This window comes from Melanostigma gelatinosum, assembly GCF_949748355.1.
Source record: "Melanostigma gelatinosum genome assembly, chromosome: 8".
Taxonomy (NCBI): Eukaryota; Metazoa; Chordata; class Actinopteri; order Perciformes; family Zoarcidae; genus Melanostigma; species Melanostigma gelatinosum.
In genome coordinates, this window is record NC_136641.1 from 4654607 (window position 1) to 4669235 (window position 14629).

A 14629-nucleotide genomic window follows, 5' to 3' on the forward strand; every position below is an offset into this window, starting at 1 on the left:
TTTTATGTTTCTGGTACCCTTTAACTGTCTTTTAATTACTTTAAGTACACTGTGACCACATCTCACACTATGTTACCATGCAGATCTATCTATCTATAAATATATATATACTGAGTACACTTTATATTGACAATATATGTTGGCGTACCTTGCATAAGTGCATGAACCCTTATGGCACAATACAATTCTGTACATTTGTGGTCATCACCTTACTCTGATGACTTGCACTGAATGGAATTGGCCAGAGTTGCACAGTCCGGACAGTAGCTGCTGGTATCCGCCTCAAGCAGACTTCAGATGATCATCAGTCATGGTGGAACGGTGTTTGGACTTAATGTTCTTCATGTGGGAAAAGGCTGACTCACATAAATGAGTAGAGCCGAATAATGCAGTCTAAGGTATCACATGTCCTCATGTTTGGGGACTTTTGCTCTGTGAGGAAACTGTCCATGAGCCCTGGACTTCAGCTGAATGTCAGCTTGCAGTGTCAGAATCTCATCCTCCACTCCAGACGAGTTCAGGTGAAACAGCGTTGCATTTTGACGCAAGTGAATCAACCTCAATATCTTCCTGAAATGTGCAGCACATAAGTGTAGCCACTGGCTCGAGTAAAGCAAAGTCTGGAAAGCGTTTGTCAAACTCTGACAGACACTTGTCAACCTGCTCTGTGTAGCGCGCGCTGTCACGTTACGCACACGCCTTCCGTTGAGTCTCCAGTTCTGACACGAGGTTTTGGAAGTTTCCCAAATCATGGCGCTACAGCTTTAGCTTCTTTAGGAGAAATAAATTGGAAGGCTAACTAATTAGCTCGCCGGAGTTTTGCGGTTGACTGCACATACGTGGTGACCCGTGTGTTAGAAAATCAAGTGGCAAATGCCATGCGGACATCTCATTTGTTTTGAATGGCATGCGATCTACCCGCACTACCTCCGCTATCGACCGGTCGATCGCGATCAACGTATTGGGCAACCCTGATGTAGAGTATTCAAGGTGTATTGTATGTTTTGATTGAAATGATCACTATGGCCAGAGAAGTGTAATTTCATTGAATTATGTTTTACCATGATCGCAAAAGAAACAAGATTTGATAGATCCTAACCCTCACCTTAATCCGGATCAGCTCATGATGCTGTTACTGATACTGGTGTGTTCATTTTTCTTTTTACTTGTGGGACAGAATGTAGGATTTAGGAACATCTAGTGGCAAGGTTAAGGATAGCAACCGACTGAAACTTTTTACTTCTGTAGAAGAAATACTGTGGTCGATGCAAGCCTGACTGGCTCGCTAGCCAGTGTTTGGTTTGTCCCTTCTGGGCTACTGTAGGAACATGCCCGACTATTTAGATATAAATGGCTTATTGTAAGGGTTAAAAAAAAACATACTTCATAAAATTGTATTCCCTTTCTGCCAGTAGTAAATGCTACGCACTGAAGCTTTTAGTGTTCGATACATTTTCAAACATATTAATCAAGATAGTGTTAGTTTATAATTTTCTTTTGGATTTAAAAGAATGACTCAGAACTGTCCCTGCTTACAAAGTCTGGACTGCTTTAGTATTTTGATTCATTCCGGTCAGATTCAGATATATTCTAGTTTACTACAACTATATTTCTCTTTGAATCATCGGCATCAAGAAATTAAAACAAACGCATCATTTTCCTTCAGTAAACACATTTTTTAATTTGGTTTGGTAGCAAAAACAGCACCTCAAGACAACAGTATGATTCAGGCAGCCTCCTAAGGGGTCAAACTGCTTCAGCTACAGGACACGCACAGGGAAGACATGCACTACCTACTGCAGGCCATTTTTTAAGACACTGGTTGAGCACTGTTTCAGCACATTCACATTCCTTTGACAACACCACTGTCTACGCAACACCATGTTGAAGGAAACAGCCCTTTGTGCATGGAATAGCTGTTTCATAGATTTCAAGGGAGTGTTATATATTTATACATATTTATTTTTTCTGAGTTGCAATTTGCCCAGTTTCTATCTCACCTTCTGTGACAAAACTACTCTGTTTTAGTTCAGACAACCGGACATCAGACATACAAAATAAATTCTTTGGTCCCTTTCAGATCTTTGGTAGTGTTAGAATCGTTTATTGCTTCATGTAAATGTTAGGAGAGTGGCTGGCAAGCGTTTTTACTTCATAGTTGGGGGTATTTGTGTGTGTGTGGGGGGGGGGGGGGACTGTAAGTACAAAACTACCAGAGAGGCAGAGGAGATAATAGCAGACAGGTATCTACACCTCTAAGCCTGACAGCTCAATCCTCAATGACCTCAGAGGACTCGGACACCACTCTTCCGTCCCTGGTCTCGATCATCTTGATAACAACGTTCTTCTTGCTCTGGGTGGTGCTGTAGCCTCCGCCGGTGCTGCCGCTGCTGAAGCCACCGCCGCTGCTGTAGCCGCCGCCGCTGCTGTAGCCGCCACCGCCGCTGCTGTATCCGCCGCCGCTGCTGTAGCCGCCGCCACCGCTGCTGTAGCCGCCGCCCATGCTACCGCCGCTCATGCTCCCGCCATATCCGCCTCCATACCCGCCGCTGAAACCACTGGAGTAGCCGCTTGAGTAGCTGCTCTTCACGCTGTCCGTGGGGAAACCACCGTAGCTTGCTGTTAAGAGACAGGAGAAAACAGTCAAACGTGGGAAGCTGACAAAGAAATGTAACAAAATCCAATCAATGAAGACCGTTAGTTGGTCGGTTAGAAGTAGACTTCAGTCAATGAGGGAAAGGACAATGACGATGACTTACTGCTCTGTTGGGAGATGTTGATGGACTTGATGCCAGTCGCCAGCCTGTCCTCCTCTCCCTCCAGCAGTTTCCTGTAGGTGGCGATCTCAATGTCCAGAGCCAGCTTGACGTTCATCAGGTCCTGGTACTCTCTGATCTGTCGGGCCATGTCCTGCTTGGCTCTTTGCAGGGCGTCTTCCAGGTCCCTAATGCGGGCCTTGGCGTCCTTCACTGCCATCTCACCGCGCTCCTCTGCCTCGGTGATTTGGGCCTCCAGGTTGGCGCGCTGGGAGAAGAAAAATGCCCCACCAAAGAAAATAAGGCTTTGTCCACTCTTCTGATTGTTAAATGACAATAACAAACGATATATGATGGCTCATGTACCATGTCACTTTTTTTCCATACCTGTCCCTTGATGGAATCAATCTCTGATGTCAGTCTCTGGATCATGCGATTGAGGTCTGAGATCTCTGTCTTGGTGGACCTCAAGTCATCTCCGTATCTGCTGGCGGATGTCTGCATCTCCTCATACTAAACAAAAAACAACACCATACATTACAAACTGGAAACCCTATCGATCAGAACACTGCATGTGCTAACTCACAAACTAATGAATGCTACGTTCAGTATAAATTGAACTGATACACATGGCAAGTAGGGTTTGCAACACACACCGTATGTATCTCTCTCGATAAAGAAATGACAGAAATACGGACATAATAAGAATTCAAAAGGAGCTCCCAATCACCTTGCTTTTGTACCATGTCTCCGCCTCGGCACGGCTGCGGTTGGCGATGTCCTCATACTGAGCCTTGACTTCTGCCACAATAGAGTCCATGTCCAGGTTGCGGCTGTTGTCCATCTCCACGATGACTGAAGTGTCCTTGATCTGTCCCTGGAGCTCATGCAGCTCCTGAAGAAATACAAGGAGAGAGATTGGTAAACCCCACCTCATCGAGGAAACCTATCCGGCAAGTGCGCTTCAAGGGCCGGCACAGGAGGCGAGTTAAGATGCGAAACAGATTCTGAGAAAATCAGGTCAACAAACAACACCACTGAGATGATTTTTGTGTCGTACCTCCTCATAGATCGACCTCAGGAAGTTGATCTCATCTGTCAGACTCTCCAGCTTGGCCTCCAGCTCAACCTTATTCATGTAGGCCTCATCGACATCCTGGCACCGATACAAGTTGTATTAGAATAGGACATCACAAAGAACTCTTCAGGAGAGAGGTTATATTTTGCCAACTCAAAGGCAAGTTGAGTAATACTGATGCTTACCTTCTTGATGAGGACAAAGTCGTTCTCACACTCTGTGCGCTTGTTGATCTCATCTTCATACCTGAGAGGGAAAACAATACAGTTCATGGTGAGACTTTGAATGTTCACATCGAGACTCATCTCATGCTCCTGTTTAGTTTATACACCAATGCAACACTAGGAGGCACCAGTAGTCCATCCCTAACTCTTGAACTCCTTTGGGACATTTGCCTCAAACAAAGTAAGGTTGACTCAGGGCCAAGCATGATAGGTGTTACTGACATCTCTCCCTGGGGGGTGAGCTCCCTCCAGGGAGAGATGCCCCCCCCCCCCCTGAACTCAGCTGATACGCTTCATTTGTCTCTGCACAACTGGCCAATATGTATGGCACTATCGTAGCTGTTTGTGTTAGAGACATGTGCGTGTAAAGCTCTGCCAACTCTGTAAAATGATTTTCACCTTCGGTCACATGTAATGTATTGCAATGGGTGTTTGGAACATGCCTCTTCTGTGCTGTAATTCCCTACAGTTTGTGTATGACGCAAGATGATGGACAGATGTCGGGAGTAGTCCGAAAACAGGCGAGCTCAGTGCACTGCGACGCTAGTCTCGAAGCACACAAAAACAAATCCAGATGTATTTAATTTATGAATGAAGATTCTACTCATTTTTAAAATTGTCCAGTGCAACCGAAATGAAAAAGGTGAATACTAGATAAACAGTGTGCTTCTTTATGGGGCAGAACGTGCCCGACTCTGCATGGAACAGTTGGTTTTTTAAGTCCATCATTGCAGCCCTGCACACTTACTTGTTCTTGAAGTCCTCCACCAGGCCCTGCATGTTGTGGAGGTCGGCCTCCAGCTTCATCTTGTCGTTGCCCAGGCCATCGAGTTGCCTACGCAGGTTGGAGATGTAGGCCTCGAACATGGCATCGATGTTGGAGCGGGTGGTGGTCTGTCCCTGCAGCAAGTTCCACTTGGTCTCCAGCATCTTGTTCTGCTGCTCCAGGAAGCGGACCTGATGCGTGGAAAAAGAAGGGGGTATTCATTATGAGTTGTGAGTGAGCAACCGATCCAAAAAGCCTCTTACATGCGTGTTTATGGTGTTAATGAGTGCAAACACGGAGTCCTTGTCATCAATTATAAATGATTATGAAAAGGTATGATGTAACGGCTCTGCCGTGTCAAAACAACATCACCACCCAAATACTCAAGCATCAGGATCAACCTCGCCATGCACCCTGTCTCCAGTCATTGTTGTTCTTATCTAACTTTGGAGTTCTGTAAGCTGCTGTTGGCTTCAGACTGGAACGGGCTTTTCCAAAGGAAGGCCTGACCTAGTGCATCCTGACAGGAGGTAGGGGGGGGGGGGGGCAAGGACGAGGTTTGGAAAAAGCAGCTGGAGGAACAGGGCCAGTTAACCCTTCTCCCGCATGTCTTCCTGTTTTTGGAGAGCGAGGTTCGCCGCCAATACTGAGAGAGAAGGGGGGGGGTAGCGAAGTCGCATCCGCAGGCAGATGCAGGAAGGTAAATATTTAACCGTGTTATCGAGGTGATGATCGAAGGAAAGCAGAGAGTGGAGAGGAGGAGGAGGGGGAAAAATGAAGTTTGCATATTTGTGAACAGTAAAAAAGCAAGGTTGTGAACCCTGATCTGACACATTGCACAATACAGGTGGGATCCAACCAAGAACTTCTTGATTTGAACTGGCGTAAACACGGCGAGATAACAGGTGATAGAAGGGCAGAGGTTTATCTGCTTTGTGTCGAAGCATGCAAAACGCGCATTATCTTCCTTGTTGTAATCATTGCGACGGGAGAGGGAGAGCTGATATGTAACCAGTCAGCTGACGTTGACCAGAACATGAAACCTTTTTAATTATTAACCCACTGCCGAGGCCTCAGACGAAACACACACACCACCCTGAGTATAACATGCTTATTTGAATGATTAAAAGTCAACAAACTCCCAATGGACACTAAAATGTGTCACTGTGAAAGAAAGTTTTATCTTTAAAGGTAACAATGGCACTCAGTAGTGACTGTGTGTGTGTGTGTATGTGTGTGTGTAGTGTGTGTGTTTGGGAGGGGTGGGGGCCACCAGGGAAGCACAAAGAGCCACACCCCAGCGGAGGGAGGGATCATTCCCAAGGTAACTCGTATCACAAGCCCTGAGCTCTGGCCTGACACACCCTTAGCTTTCTCTCTCTCCTTCTTTGTATTTGTCTTTCCAAGTCTCTCCTTCTCTGCAAGTCTGTTTTTCATCACTATAAAAGGGCAGCCTGAGTCAAACGATCGACAGCCTAACCTTAACTTTGAACGACGGAATATTTTATTTTTTTCTGCCTTTGTGGGAGGTGGCGAGAGCAGGGGGGGAGGATCAACTTTATCCAGCGCTAGCAAATAGTGGGGGAAATCAGCATTGTAAGACATGTGGCAAACATATGGACCTCTACATCAAATATTGCATAACAGTTTATCAGCAGCTGGAGAGAAACATTCCACTTTTCTGACTACACCGTGACTGAGCTTTCCACGCACTTAAAATAAGTTTCTGTCCTTGTGAAGAGAACCCAAACATATTCAGGCCCTCGATTACAAGTTCTTACCTTGTCAATGAAGGAAGCGAAGCGGTTGTTGAGGGTCTTGATCTGCTCCTTCTCCTGGGTGCGAACGATTTGGATGTTGGGGTCAATCTCAAGGTTCAGGGGGGCCAAAAGGCTCCTGTTCACAGTCACGGCGGTGATAGGGGCCTGAGCACCCATGCCACCGCCGTAACCCATACTCATGCTTGATCCACCCATGCCACCGCCGAAGCCCATGCTGCCACCACCGCCCATGCCACTGCCCATGCCACCGCCCATGCTTGAGTTCAGGCCATAGGCGGAGGAGCTGGTGATGCCCCCGAAGCCCCTGTTGCCTCCTCCATAGGAACTCTTGACGTTGTAGCTCCTGCGGCTGGTGATGCCACCCGATCCGGAATAGGAGCTGCTGCTGAAGTTCCGCGGGGCACTGGAACTCCTCACTTTGTAGCTGCTCTGGTAACTGGTCATTCTGAAATCTGGAGGAGTTTCTTCTGGATGAGTCTGGGAAGGTCAGACCGAAATGACTCGGTTGGCAATGCAGGCAGGGCAGGCAGGCAGAGGGAAAGAGACCAGAGTGGATAGAAAGGAGAAGAAACCGACCGAGGAGTTTTAAAGCCTGTGGCTGTGGGTGGGGACTGTGGTGTGCTGCCATTGGTCTGCGAGTCTGGGTGAGAGAGGGAGGCAGGGCTGTAACATTACACTTCTATGACACATTGTCCAGTCACTCAAAACCGTTACCTGGTCTCTATATAGGCTTCTCTTTGTTGTTCGAGAAAACCTGGTCTTCTGAGAGGATTGTCGAGTGGTTGTACTTCTTTGATCTCCTGTGCTTGTGTGTGTGTCCAGGAAAAACTGTTCAAAAACAGCTGATTCAACAGGTCTCTTGAAAATATAAATCATTCATATTCTGCAGCTATATAAAAAAATGTTGTGTATGTGGGAAGGTGGGAAAGTACGTACTTCTTATTATCTCTTAACAATCAACAATGATTGTAAATTTGGCAACAATCTACATCTGTTCTGCTACCATTTTCTTACCCTTCACCATCTTTTCTATTCGTTTGACGGTCACTAGATCATGTAACTATTTCCAAATTTATAATTTTTCACTTTACATGTTTTCCTATAACTATGTCGCAATTAACACAGTGGAACACCACAAATTGTTGTGAACAAAATTAGTTAAAAAAAATTGCAGCCTGTTCTCACTTCCAACTCGTCAAATATTGTTGCTTGGTCAGTGGTCGTACCAGGCGACAACCTCCGGTTCTGATGAGTGGAGCCAATGCGGGAGTGTCTTAAAACTTGCATTATCTCTACTGACCAGCAGGGGGCGACTCCTCTGGTTGCAAAAGAAGTTTGATTGTATCGAAGTCTATGAGAAAATGACTCCACTTCTCTCTTGATTTATCACCTCAGTAAACATTGTAAACATGAGTTTATGGTCTTAATCTCTAGTTTCATGTCTTCTTCAATACAGCTTGATGTTCATTTCATAAATTATATATTCGATTTACAAATGCACACAGAAGAATTTACAAATAAATTTGACTCACAAATACATTCCAATGCACACATGAATAAATTACGATTTATATAAAAGTAAAAAAATCACAAATATATTTCTGCATTTGTATGTATTTCTGTGAGGATTTTTTCTATTTGTTTGTAGATTTGTATTTATTTGTGGATCGCACTGCATTTATTTGTGGACAGCTACAGATGTATTTGTGGGTTTTTGAGACTCCCCTGACGTGTCTGGATTCACAAATGCGTTTTTTTCAACATTCTAATTGTCAACCAATCACATGAGCGCAGCTCCCCCTCCCCTCCCCACGAGGCTGCTAGCGTTAGAGTTGCGCAATTTGCGGAGGCGACAGGTCAGAAGTCGAGAAAGGGCAAGCTCAAATCGTGGCAGCGGCAGCCAGTAGAGGCACTTCCTGTTGCAAGCTGCCACTGTCTTGGTGCAGATTCCGCGGAAGTTTAGCCTTTATTTGTCATTATTTGACATTATGTGACAATACATTAAGGTCCTTGAAGGTATGACTGTTGGTATGACTTTCTCGACTTCTTACCTGTCGCCTCCGCAAATTGCGCACTTTTAAAAAACACCAATTAAACGATTATAATGCTCAGAAGCACTTGGGAAATTCCACAGTAAGCAAGCGTGTATTTAAACCTTCGGGCGTCTTTAAAACAGGAGTGTAACCGTTACTACAGCGGTATGCCACAATAACACATTTTCGTGGAGGATTAACAGTTTTGGATGCTTTAGGGTTCAACATTCTTTGGCTGCTGCGGGCAACCAAAGTACGCAGCACCTTGCCTTGCTCTAAATATAATACATAGCACATGTACAGTTTTGTGTACTTGTGTCTGCAAACCAGGTGAACTGCCCTAACCAGCTGTCAAACAAGAGGTATGTCAGGTTAACTCCATTGCGCCCGAGGCTTTTTACAAAAATAACTGATGGAAGTCAGAGTTTATCTATGCTGATATACAACTGTTTGCTCATGTGTGTCAATATCTGGCGACACAACATGCACCTCAGAGTTATGGTGCATCATTACGGTCTATAAATGTCGGCCTATAATTCATTACTGATGCGTATTCCTGAGAGAACTACTCACTGTGCAAACGTTGCAAAAAAAATTCTTACGCCACAGTGATAACAGAGCCACTATTGCTCCCATCACTCCTGCATGCACGGTTACTGAATCACGCTTCCCACCATGCAGCAGCGTGTAGCTATGGTGGCATACATGGCGCTAAACCCTCAACCGTTCTTCCACCAATACCGGCCCTGCATTCCTCTCCTCCCCCCCTCATTTATTTCCTCCTCCAGTCCTTCACCACGATGAGTCATGAGTCCTGGCGTTACCTATCCAAACCCCCCTCCACCACCATATCCTCTCCCCTCCACCTTCTCTAACATTCCTTGTTTGCCCACCGTTAGCTCTTGGCCTCATTATCCTCATGGAAACACACCCAAATAAAATCCCACCCCTGTCCCCTCTCAGCCAAAATGGATGCCAGCACATGAGCGAGGCACTGGAGACTGCAGGGCACGGGGTTGCAAAGCTCAAAGGGACGGACTCAGACAAAAAAAAGAGCATGTGGCAATATTGATACGATGTTGTGAGTTTGAGAATCCCGTAAGTAACAGAAATAAACAGATCCAAAGGGCAATCCCCGCTCTGCATTGTGAAATGTGCATGACTGCAGTGAAATGATGGTGATCTTATATTGTCACCAGGTTTTGAGTCATGCGGGGATGTTCATTCAAAACCCACGGAAATGAGAACAGATCTCTCTCAGAGCGCTTGGAAGTTGAATTTCAGCAGCTCCACCATGAATTATGAAATGATCTTTGGTTGATGGTATGATTCTCATTCCTCTGGTCAGGCTGAACGTGAACGATAAAAGTAAAAAAGAAATACTTCCGACATGACAACACTTTAGAAACAGGTGACCACAAACACTTTTGATTCAATTGTTGAGTACGTTACGCAATATATAGAATTCAGAATAGTGTAGTTTAGCCTAATATTTGCATTGGGTTTGAACATTTGATAAGATTGTTACGTTTGTTTTCACAGTTATCAGGGGTGTGAACTCGTATTGATTTGCTTTGTAGTATTTTTTCTTGCATCTCCATTGTCTGCATTTGACAGTGTGGTATAAATTCCCCCTCGCTGTATGATTTCTCTAATGCAAATCGTCTACCAGCAGCAGAATTCCCTGCACCTCCAGTTTGCAAAAACACTCTTTTTTTTCAGGACAACATTCATCACCTCAATAAAATGTAAGTATTTTTTTTTTTTAAACTGAACAATATGCCAAATGGGCAAATCCTCTTCTCTGATTGGCTATTCCTGCTGCAAGCATACATGTGATCACTTGAGACCTGTTCTTCAATGATACTCTTACACTAAATAGATGCATTTAGTCAGCGTATTTCCAAGAGGTTTGACGTACCAACCCTGGTTGCAACACTGCTCAGGAAACCATTCTATGACACAAGAAGAAAACACGAAATCAGTTTCAATCACAATCAATCATTCTTCTTTTGACATTTGTGTGCTCGGGAGATAAACGCATACGTGGAATGTCAGTATTGACATCAAGCAGTCAATACTAAACTTAACTAACCCAACAATCATTACAACAAACACACAACTGGCATTTTCCTTGAAGTCTCATTCAGCTTCTCGTTACAGCGGTAAAAGCAGGCTTCCAATCATATTTGGACTGACTGAGTGACACTATAAATGCGTGCAACAACGACAACAACATCTCTGTGATGAGGTGATTTAATCTCATTTTGAGTGTCAGGTATTTACTCTGCGTAGCGCGGTAGCCGTATCACGGTATGCCTGTCAAAAACTCCATTCAGCTCAATCAATGGTAATGAGGCTTTCATCAGGACCTGTTACATGCCTGGTCTGTCATGACACCATCAGAGAGTCCCAAGCTTCGCAGACCGCTGATATTTCTTGGTTGATGGACCTTAACCCTGGGTGTGCTGTAACACTCTGTAAACATCTTAAAGGATCTATCGCTACATTATCTCTGACTCGTCAGAGATAATGTAGTGGGGGGGGGCAAAGGACTGAGGGTGTGTGCTGATGCATGTAACTCTCACTCACCCCTGTGCTCCACTCAGCCGCAAAAGACTCACAGGGCACTTATATGTATCAGGCTTTTATTGTGAAAGGTAAAAGCAGAAAGAGGGGACCTGGTGTGCGCTGCCTGTGTCAAAGTTGAGCTCATCAATAAAGTTGAGCGCATCTTCGTTCATACTTCGGAGTCTCCGTGTTGTGGTTTCATAAATATTGCCACGACTCAACCCTTTCCGCCAAACAGGAATGTTTGATGTCTTTTTTTGCAGTGTGAAATTTGCAGTGGCTTTTTGGTTGCGTAATATTCACGTTCTGTGTGAAAGTGTTCATGACAAAAACAAAAGTTCAAAAAAATATTGATGGGCGAATTAATCTCACAAAAAAGGTGAAAAGGCCTTTAGTCGTCATACAAACTGTGTCAAAATCGGAGCATTTTAAGGGTGAACACAAAATGTGTCATTGTCAGGAGCCATGTTGTTGCAGTCGCCAAAACAAATGTCAGCAAACCAGGGGATATGTAGAATGTTGACGTTTCTGAACCCCCAAAAGAAAATTCCACAAAATCACAATGCCATGTGGTTAACATTGTGGAACGATTGGTTAGGTTTAAGCAACATAACTACTTGTTTCAGGTGAGATACAATGGTGACGTGACAACATATCGTAACAGCAGTAATAACATAACGAGCGTTAATAAATAACTGCCCTTAACAGACTTTCTTACATAACTTAACGCGAACAAATAACTTTCTTTTGTGATGTTACGTAACATAAATAAATAACGACCACCATTAGCGGACTTTCTTACGTGATGTTACGTTACAACTGTAATAATGTAACTAGCGTAAATAAATATCAACCACCATTAGCAAACTTTCTCATGTAACGTAAGAAGTGTAAAAACAATGTTTATTTTTAGTTTACCTGGGTGAAAGTCCTGTTTGACCTCCCTCTCGGCCTTATGCTGCGTTCACACCAAACGCGGTGCGAATTTTTCGCGTGAGTAGATTACATACAAAGTCTATGCACAGACGCGATGAGACTGGTGTGGCGCGGATTTGCGAAAATTTCAACTCAAACGCGTGAGTTACAAACAATGAATAGACGCTGCCGTATTTACGTCTACATGACGTTATTGAGTGCTGGTGGAGCTGCTACAATGTTAGCATAGCACCTAGCACCGATCCATCAGAGCTCCATTGAGAAGACAAGTAGCCTACAAATCTGCATCATTACGTAGTTATTTCGGAGTCCCTTTTTGTCGGTTTATTTTCCGTTGAATCACAGCCAAATCAGTTTAGGTTGTGTTCCTACAGCTGTAGTAAACAGCGACCGGTGGCTTGCTAGACACAGTGAATACAGTTCGATGAACGGAGTTTGGTGTGAACATGGCAAAATGGTCCCCGGCAAGACCGGCGGCCCGCTGGACGCGAATTTGCGGCACGTTGAATTTGCGTCGCGTTTGGTGTGAACACGGCATTGGGGAACTTTCACGCCTGTTAAACTCTTTATTATACCACGGAACTTTCAATAGCAGGGACTCAACATGCTAAGTCACTTTCTCTGACCCAATGCAAAAACGCCGACATTCAATGTATCTGTGGTTTGCAGAAACGTACAACGCCAACCTTTTTTTCGACTACGACTGGGCTGATGACTGTAACTGGGTGGTTTCATTGCAGTGTTTCTTAAGTTTAAGGACAACTTCAAGCTGTCCAGCAGCCTTTCCTGGCAGGATACAGAATAATGAACCTGCATCCTGAACGACCCTTTTTGTGCTACTGCCCCATTGTATTGCAGCTGAGCCTTCTATAGCATTAAGTAGTGACAGACGATAGACAGACAGACAGACAGACAGACAGACCTGTTTTCTTCGCTTTCCTCTGGAACAGCAAGTTCTCCAGGATTTATTGTCACGTGTCACGTCATAAATATTCCTCATCTGTCTGTCCTTGGCTGATCTGCACAGCACATGGATGCCACCAAGATGTACACTGGCAAGCAAACGCAAAAAAAAAAAAATGACAATGTTGCTGCAGCAAGTCTTACTTTAAAGACCTGGAATCACCACATAGAAAAAAAACCTGCAATTGTATGCAGACACACGCACAAGCAGACATACTCTCTCTTTCATCGTAATATATTGAGATTCATGTTGGAAAGATCATCTAGTTTATTTAACACCAGTATTATCACAATCCGACTGTGTTATGCCTTGAACAGTATGTACTGTGCATAACAGCCTGTGTGGATGGGGGTTCTAGGAGAGAACTGCAGCAGTTCGCACGTCCATAGCGAACAAACATTCGGAGACTGTCTGCTGAAATGAAACTCTCCTATTAGAAATAAAGGGCAATTCCTCAAGTCATACCCTTTTCAGTATTTTCATGAGATGAATTTAATGGAAAATGTGAGAAAGCGGTCTCCTTCCCAGTAATGTAATGACAACAAACATCACATGTATGCTATGTAACACCTATGTTCGTCATCCAGCAGGGAGTAACAGCCAGTGTCAGATGTAAATGTCACCTGGCTGCTGACTCACTGAGAAAGTATTGTGGTTCTGTATAAGCCAGGAATATATAATAAAAACTAAAAAAACTGCGTATTTGATTGACTAAAAGATAATAAGAGACCATTACTCAAAAGATACAATAAGTTTGATGATACTTTTAACAGCATATTACGTGGTGGTGATGGTGTTAAAACTTAAGTGTTCAACGGTCTCTTCCTGGGGGAGTTTTTCCTGTTCTGATGTGATGGGTCCGGGACAGAGGATGTTGCATGTGTACAGATTGTAAAGCCCTCTGAGGCAAATTTGTGATTTGTGGTTTTGGGCTCTACAAAAATTAATTGAATTGAATGTGTCGCCACCAAAGGAAAGGGTTTAGGCAACAAGCCTACTTGGTTTAGGTTTAGGAAGGAAAGGATCATGGTTTCACACAGTGTCCCGTGTGAAACCAAAAGTCAACGCTAACACCGGTTTCCTGGGTGAAAGTCCCTATCCGTTTGTCCACCAACGCAGAGGATCTAGATCGACTTTACATTCCATTGGTCAAATCACGTTATCTTCGGAGATCAAGCTGTATTTTACCACTATTTTGGAAGATAATTTTTGTGATCCATCATCCTGCCTGATATTTATAACTCTCTTACGGCAGTTCAAACTAATAAAATAAAGTTAGAAAAAACTTGCAGGGAAAAAGAGGAGCGGAGCAAAAACCAACATGTTCCATGGAAAAAGCTGGTCCTACTCAGCTCAGTGGGTGCCCAGTTCACCAGTGCCCACAAAACGCTGGGTTCCTTATTTGATTTTCTGTCTCCTGTGCTCTCCTTCCTCTCTTTTTGAAGCGTAGCATTTCCTGATTTTATAAAACAAAGACTTTATGTGTGGCGCGCGCGTGCATTCGTGAACATGAGGACTTT

At 44.2% G+C, this 14629-nt stretch overlaps 1 protein-coding gene across 1 annotated transcript; it reads right to left on the bottom strand.

The window, feature by feature from the left end:
• Nucleotides 1-1655: 1655 nt before the first annotated feature.
• Nucleotides 1656-7164, bottom strand: krt8 (keratin 8). The gene is made up of 8 exons (XM_079273792.1): nucleotides 6606-7164; nucleotides 4807-5015; nucleotides 4020-4080; nucleotides 3817-3912; nucleotides 3487-3651; nucleotides 3144-3269; nucleotides 2760-3024; nucleotides 1656-2619 (listed from the first exon to the last, which is right to left on the bottom strand). The coding sequence occupies exons 1-8, from the start codon at nucleotides 7047-7049 to the stop codon at nucleotides 2270-2272; spliced, it is 1716 nt and encodes a 571-aa protein (XP_079129918.1). The 5' UTR covers nucleotides 7050-7164; the 3' UTR covers nucleotides 1656-2269.
• Between the last annotated feature and the right edge of the window lie 7465 nt (nucleotides 7165-14629).

Bases quoted from the DNA above. Each gene is read 5' to 3' on its own strand.
- krt8 (XM_079273792.1), bottom strand. From the start codon at position 7,049: ATGACCAGTTACCAGAGCAGCTACAAAGTGAGGAGTTCCAGTGCCCCG. The intron at 3,652-3,816 runs GTACGACACAAA...GTATTTCTTCAG, and splicing joins TGAGGTCGATCTATGAGGAG to GAGCTGCATGAGCTCCAGGG. The intron at 3,270-3,486 runs GTGATTGGGAGC...TTTTTTGTTTAG, and splicing joins AGACATGGTACAAAAGCAAG to TATGAGGAGATGCAGACATC.